At 39.5% G+C, this 7,898-nt stretch overlaps 1 protein-coding gene across 2 annotated transcripts; it reads right to left on the bottom strand.

The window, feature by feature from the left end:
- Window positions 1–495: 495 nt before the first annotated feature.
- On the bottom strand, window positions 496–7,832 carry THAP5 (THAP domain containing 5). Of its 2 annotated transcripts, none has more exons than XM_065417976.1 (3): window positions 7,631–7,832; window positions 5,599–5,788; window positions 496–1,475 (listed from the first exon to the last, which is right to left on the bottom strand). In XM_065417976.1, the coding sequence occupies exons 1-3, from the start codon at window positions 7,711–7,713 to the stop codon at window positions 519–521; spliced, it is 1,230 nt and encodes a 409-aa protein (XP_065274048.1). In that variant the 5' UTR covers window positions 7,714–7,832; the 3' UTR covers window positions 496–518. The 2 variants fall into 2 exon arrangements, with proteins under 2 accessions (XP_065274048.1, XP_065274046.1); XM_065417974.1 differs by lacking the exon at window positions 7,631–7,832 and adding an exon at window positions 7,188–7,277.
- Between the last annotated feature and the right edge of the window lie 66 nt (window positions 7,833–7,898).

Genomic DNA, 7,898 nt, shown 5'->3' with positions numbered 1-7,898 from the left:
TGTACAAAAAGCTATTCGAATGAATACTAAATGAGGATATAAACAGCAACCATGACCTCAGTACACAATATATATCATACCTCCCAGTTTAAGAAGCAGTAACTCTAAACTGTTCTTACTCATTTGAGTGTGAACTGGGAAAATTGACTATCACTATTTATTATGTGCCCCACACAGCTGTGATCTCCGCTCAGTTTGTACTGTTGTGCTGAACTGTAAGGCTCATATATTCTGGAGAAGCTTGAATCTGAGAAAGTTCCTCCCATTTTTATTCCACGACTTTATATTTTATTTTAGATGTTCCTTTTATTCTGCTCATTTACGATTCATGTTTGTGGGCAATAGTCTATCACTGGACTTTGGTAGAATGGATGACAGAACTTTTTCAAGAACACCTGTTATATAGCATTTTTGTGTTATCATTAATATGGCATCATGGACAAAGATGCATCATTTATATAGAAGGATAATCAAAGAGATTGAAAACAAGTCATGTTAGAACACTCATTTTAAAGATTTTATTGTATCATAGTCACTTCAAATGTTGTGAAACAATTTTCTACAATCTTGAGCTTTTCTTCAGAAAGCAGGTTTTCCTGTTTTAGTTGTCCAATAAGAGCTTCCAGGGATTTGAGCCTACCTAAAGTTTTTCTTTCCTGTTTTTCAAGGAGTGTTATCTTAGAATGCAGCTTTGCAATTTTTTGGCAGAGATGATCCCTGTCTAGGTCTTGTCTGCAATATGAATGCTCAGTTTGTAATACTTCAGTTTCACCATAATTGTTTATATATGCAGATTTTTGAATTTCTATTTCTTCCATGTCTATGAACTCCTGTTTAATAGGCATGAAAGAACTACTTACCATCGAAGGCTCTTTAGAACACTCAGCAGGTACAATGATAGCAATGACAGATTCCTCATTTCCATTAAACTGTTCGATAGTTCGTGTGATTGTACTGAAAAAAACCGTGTTTTCACTCGGCTGTACTTCCACAGAGCAGACTGCAATATGTGAGTCAGGATTCTCAGCTAGATGGTCAATAATTGGTCCACCCGCATTTTTAAATTTCAAAGATGAATCCAGGTATTCAGGGTCTGTAACTTGCAAAACAGTGGCTGTACAACTTAAAAGATTCTCTACCGACGTATGAACATTACTTGCTTCTATGTTCTGGACAGCTTCTGCCATTAAAACAGGTGTTTGTTGAATATGCTGCTCAGATGAACTAAGAATTATGGTGCCTGCTTGCAAGTTTTGTGTGTTCTGAAACGGCACTTTCTTTTGTGAAGGTTTGCTCAGGGTTGATAAGCAAATTGCTTCAGTTTTTTCATCTAGCCTTTCTGCAATTGTGACACTTTTCTTTGGTGAACAAGGCTCAAACGATGCAGATACATTATCTGACTCTACACACACACTGATTTCCTCCCCATCCTCTGTTTTTATCTCTTGTGGCTTGTGCTGAGAAGGGTCTTTTTCCTGGAGGAGAAATGACACCTTTTAACTATAACTACATATAATGCACAAAAGTTTCCTCATTCTGTAATGTGCTCTTGAGTAACTATTTTTTTGATAATCAATTTTTTAAAGTATTGCTCAAAGATTAAACCAATAATTTGCCAACAATTCATATATTTATCTCCAATAGAATGTTTTCCTTAAACTTTGTATACCACCAGAGACATTCTCAAGTATTAGTCTAAAACTCTGTGTAAAATACTTTTATAAACCTGAAACTGTTTTATAATTCTTCATGTAAATTGATGACGCATACAATAGAAGCACCAAGTTGACTTTCTCTGACAAGCTGGTTAGTTTCTCCTATTCTATGCCCAAACATGTTATTCAATACAAATTAATGATCGATTATGCTGCTTTTGCATTACTGAAGCAGCAAAGCAGAAAATCCTGTTTTTTCCACCTAATGTAATTCAGTGGACTGATGGTTCTTTCAGACAACCGCCAAGCAACTTTACTTTCACAGAAATTTAGTACAATGGTAGAAAAGAAACTTAGATCTTCAGTGCATAAGTAACTGCAGTGGGTTACATGGGTGTACGTGTGCATTCAGGTATATGTGGTATGCATGCACGTCCACACAGGTTGATTTTTAAATATACAAGCAAGCATGGTGTTGAAAGTTTGAACACTTCATAAGGATGGAGACATTTCTTTTATGACTCATGGTAAGTTAACAAGTGGAAAGACCTTACATTGATACTGCTTCTGTTTTTATCATCACCATTAAGGCTTGCCCTTCCCTGGCTACTCTCTCTTCTCCCCGTCTACACAAATCACATCTCCCCCATGTTTAGGATTAGAATCTAAATAAGCTTTTTGATATGTTGGTCATTAATATAAAAATATACTAACGTTGTGTGGTATATTTTTTCAATAGGTTTGATTTTGAAGAGGGCAAGCTGTAGAAGTTGTAGTCATGTTAGGCCAGTAGACTAAGAATAAAAACAAAACAAAAAACCTGTAAGCAACTTTAACTTAGCTAACTAAATATAAAAATAAGACAAGCAAGTATTAATAAGAATGTGAGGACAGGACGTAAAAATGGTGTGTGGTGAAAAAAGACAAGTCATTCTAAAGTGTACATTCATAAAGATATGCCTAGTTCAGACCACCCAAACTGTTGACTAATCAAGCTGTTCAGTGTTTTCCATGTCCTTCATAGATAAGAAGGAAGTAGGAGTTCAGCAGAAGGACATGGGTTCCATTGCATTGCAATTGAGTTTTGTAACACACTTCAAAATTTAAAGGATTGAAAAAGTTATGTAAATAGTAAAAGCAGTTTCCTTACCTGTAGTACTATCATCTCCAAAGTGGGTACCTAATGCTCAGTCAGTCCTAGAGATTTAAGAACACAGGGTATCTCCCTTCCTCTGATCTACCTGAAGCTGAAACAGGGCTTCTTTGATTGAATTGCTGGGTCCTGCTTCGTCTGTTTAGAGAACTGAGAAAACACCCAGATTCTCCTGAAATTCTAACCTAAAGTCCTACCAGAACCACTGCTAGGTTGACGAGAGAGGGAGGGAAAAAAAAAATCAAATCCCATCTGGGTAGAGCACTCACAAGTAGAGCTTTGAGGAACCCCTGTTTGTTTTGTATAGAGACAAAAGACTGAGCCTCAATATGTAGCTGCAGTACCTCAAATATGTGAGCAAGGGATATGGTTTAAGGGATAAAAACCCAAAACACACACAATCTCCAAAGTATGGAAGGAAGGCCCATCACTATTTGACTGACTGAGCAGTGGGCATCCATACAGGAGCAGAGATATCCTTCATATATACATGTTTCCTTAGGCTAAACACACATCTCAAGAGTTCTAGTGCCACACTGAGTGAGAGGATGCTTACTCAAAACCTGTTAGTAGAGCTAGGCATTGGGCCCTATGAAGGAGAATCTCGGCTTTCATTAAAAAACGTCCTAACCCTTGTCTTTGCCATTATAGCTTTAGAAACAAACACATGCCAATGTAAAATTATCACTAGTGTTGAAATGAGCAACCACCTGGGCTCCATTTCTGCAACATAGGATCTTAATTATTTTCCCATTCACATACATTTTTCACGTAAAAGGACAGTTAAGTTTGGGATTTGTTCTAAAGAATCATCTTGCATCTCTAGGAGTTCATGAGAGATGCACACTATACCCCAGACAGATTCTCCTATAAAAAACACAAAATCTGGGAGTCAGGACATAAGTGCCTAAGCACCTTTATGGATCTGACCTTCTGATTCTACAGTAAGTGGGGTGATGCAAGTGTCTAGAAAGGGAGAAGATGAATAGATCCTGCCGTTACCCGGAACAGCTGCCAATACAGTCAGTGAAATGAGCCTCCATGAGATGCTGGGGAGGGGGAAGCATGCAATATTAAGAGGTATAGTGCCTTGGACAGAGGTGGAAATATTAACTTTTTTTTTTCTTTGCCAGTGACAAGAGAGGAATATAAAATTGATGCTTTCCCCCTCCTTGTTTTGGGGATTCCCAAAACACAGTTTTATCCAGGGAATGTTTCATTTACTGCTGACTGGGAAGAAAATGTGAAGGGATACTGTAGTTAAAATTTTGGCAGCATCACCTCAAAGTATTTGTATAGCTTTATAGATCAGGTATCTATGTAACATCTCCTCTATAAAGATATCATGATTAGACTATGAACACAGATATAAAAAAAGGAAGGTTATGCTTCTGCTGAATGCAAATCACTACCTCTACATTTAGAAACAAACTAATGTTTAAGCAGTAATTATTTGAGGCAAGAACCATCTTTTTGTTTTGTGTTGTACTATGCCCAGCACAATGGGGTTCTGGACCATGACTAAGGCTTCTAGCAGCTATGGTAATACAGAGAATAATAATTTAATTCCATAAAGATTTTTAGATCATCCCAAAAAATTACTACTAGTGTCATGAACTGCTGGATTTTCTCTCCATAGTTTTAAGAAACTCATCATAGTTTTCGTCCTAGAGAGTGAAAACCTGTTTACATTAAGTTCACCTGCAATTCAAGGAAACCTACACTTATTTCTGGAATTCATTTATTATATTTTAAATGTCAAAAGTCTGTGTTAAATGTTTTCTTTTTCAATGTTAAAGTAGCTAGCTAGACACATATTTCAGTTTTATAAATTAAGCCACGATGGAGACTAAATACCCATCTCTGTACCCCGCCTCCAACACTTTTCTCTACTGGATGCTTCAGAGAAAAGCAGTAAACCCCTGTAGTCGCCTTCAAAACATTTATACTAAACAATAGTACAATAGATGTGAGGCACTGGGTCTTTACCTAACCAGTTGTATGGGAAATGTCTTCATGACACAACATGGGGATGAGATAATAGAAGGTCAATAGTCCTTACAATTTTTACTCTGGCTAGTTTAAAAGCAGATCCCAGTTGTTATTCATACAAAGTGTAAAACAATTCTGTGCCCATTACCATTTACAGGATGTAACCATTTTTTATATACTTGTGTGTAAAAGGAATACCTGAGAAAGCAACTCGTATTGGAAAATTTTAACTAAACAAGATTTGAGTATTATATTTCTGAAAGAGTATATGAAGTATACTTAAGTTCTGAAAAACTTATGAAGAAGCTGATGATAACCCATTATGGTATATTATGTTGTATAAAGCAGTAACTACTTTGCAGGGATATGCCAATGAAATACATGGCAATGAAAAATAGCAATATTTTTATAATTTGAGCCTGGACTCCTGATCCGTGATTTTTACATTAGAGAGAGGAGAGTCAAGAAAGGGAAGACATACACATGCTGAAACTAAAAACATTTTAAAAAGCTAATGTTTTTATACCATATGAATACATTTACTGTTAATAAGAAGGCCCTAACAAAATTAGCTATTTGAAACAAAATAGTAGCTGTAAAAGAAACATTAGTATTTGGACAGAAATTACCTAACAGCAATACTTCCAAGATTGGGTCTCTCAATCAAAAGTATGAAACTATTGGATATTCAAAAGAAAAGTTTTCTGAGTATTACTTTGTATGTATGGTTTTGAAAATTATACTATACTAATATCCAGCCAACGCAGCTCTATATTAAATAATAAAGTGACACATTACCTGATTATCAGGCAAAGAGAAAATAGTTGGTATTGCAGTATGTTTCAAATATCGAATTCCCCATCGCACATCAAGGGAGTCAGGGGTAAAATGGTCACTGCACAGGAGCTGGTGCTTACTGGGCGTCCATGTGTCACGTTTCATATTCCGCAACCATTTCTCAAGTCTTTCTTTATCGTGAAGTGGAAACCTGGTTTAAAAGATTCGCACAAAATTAGTTTGATACTTTTTTCAAATAAAATCTCTTCATCCCACTCCTAAGTCTTCCCTTACACAAGAATCTATCCTAGGTTTTTATATAGCACTTATTATCATGGCATATAAGTGTTAAATCTGGTAACCATGAAACTTACATCTAGATAATCATGTGCGGGGAAATCTTGGCTCCACTGAACTCAATGGCAAAACTCTCACTGATGTCAACGGTGACATCCTGACCCCAAAACCATCTAATACGGGCTGATCCAGGAACCCTTGCTCAAAAAACAGTTTCCACTGAAGTCCCTGGGAATACTTGCTTCAGTAGAAAAGTAGGAGGATGTGGTCCTTATTTTGTTTTAACAAATAAGCAAGCAATTCTCAAATTACTGGATTCCACCTATTACTTTAATTTTGTTTTCATTATATTTCTCTTAATCTATTTGAGCACATTCCTGAGTTTTGTTTTTTTTATTTGAAAAGCCACTCATTAGTTTAGGTTAAAAAAAATTTGTATAAAATATAATAAGAAAAGTGTTTCTGTCTCACTCTCCTGAAACATGAGATCTAGAAAGTGAAAGACTAAAGCTAACAAAAGGAAACTGACGGGGGTAATTTTTATCATTCAAATTAAGTGAAAAGGAAAAGGAAGCATAAACATTGGCAAGATTTGTTTAAAATTTATTTTTAAAATACTGTTATGCAAAGTGACATACAAACCCCAGGGGAAATAGAATGTAGTGGAGGGCTAAACAGAAACAATGTAAGCAAAGCCATGAATCTTGTCTAGTGAGTCAGTTTCCTGCATGCCATATCTGGAAGTTTATAGACCAACATTTTTAGGCAAAATCAGTATGTTATCAGTGCAATCACTTAAAAAAAAAAAGTGAAGCATTTCCATGTACAGTAACATTATCATTCAGCCCAACCTCTCAGTTCACATCTTTGACCAAAAAGACACTACAAGACACCAAAAAGGTTAGCATTCTCAGCTCCTTAAATATCTCTTTAGTTTTGACATGTAGCCAACTATAATACACATCAAATCACCGTCACACTCAAAGCACAACCTTAAGATTCCATGTTAAGGTATAAATGATAACAGGGTGTCCTGGGGAAGTGAAAAGTACTGTAGATGTCAGATGTGGGGTTGGGATGAGTGGCAAAATTCATCAGATATTCCTGGCACCTGATGAAGACCTGTCTAGCCTAAAGCCTTTTTTGCAGAGCCCACATCATGCCTTAATCCCAATGGGCAACCAGATCCCCAGCCTCCTTGGGCTTACTCTGACACAGACCCACTCCCCGAACCCCCTTCTACTTCCCAGCCGCTTTTAATAACGCTTTAGTTTTCGTTTAATGTTTATTTCCGTTCCTAGCTAAACACTGACCAGGCAGAACCTCTGTCCAAAGGCGCAGCAAGCCCCAAGCTGGCCTGGGCAATGAGCAGAGCGGGGTTGAGGAAGGGGAGCTGGGAACTGGATCGGGGAAGGGCGTACTGCAGCTCCCCCGGCCCGGCAGGTCCCTCCCCCCAGCAGGAGTATAGGGAGGTTGAAGCACCGGGCCTAGAGCCCATGGACAGCACGTCCTGCGCCCCCGCTAGAGACCCCCAGCGAAAGCGTGGTGCGGCCTGAGCCCGAGGGAGGGCGCCCGGCTAGGCAGGCAAGGGAGAGGCCCCGCTCCCAGAGCGACGGGCCTAACCCGACGGGGTGCGATCACGCCCTGGCGCTGCTGCCTCAGGATGGGAGAGCCCTGGGCTCCGGCGATGCGTCCCCTCCCGCCGCGGGGCCCGCCCGGCCGCCCCAGCCCACCGCCCCGGCCGGCCGGCTCTCACGGGTAGAAGCTCAGCTTGCGCTGGTCCCTGGCGCTCTGGCCTCCCCGGTTCTTGCAGCAGGACGCGGCGCAGTATCGGGGCATAGTGGGCGCTGGAGAACCCAGCCCGGGGAAGGAACCATACACACAGGCAGCGGGGCGCGGGGATCGCCGGGACACCGGCAGCCACTGGGCGCTCGCCCCGACCACAGCCCCACTTCCGCTTCCCCAGGCCTCTGACCCGGTCCATCAAGCGGAAGTGACGTGACTCTTCAGGGTTAACAACAGCC

The sequence above is a fragment of the Emys orbicularis genome, chromosome 1 (genome assembly GCF_028017835.1).
Source record: "Emys orbicularis isolate rEmyOrb1 chromosome 1, rEmyOrb1.hap1, whole genome shotgun sequence".
NCBI lineage: Eukaryota > Metazoa > Chordata > Testudines > Emydidae > Emys > Emys orbicularis.
The sequence above is the reverse complement of the archived record's forward strand: the minus strand, read 5'-3'. Positions and strand labels throughout refer to the sequence as shown.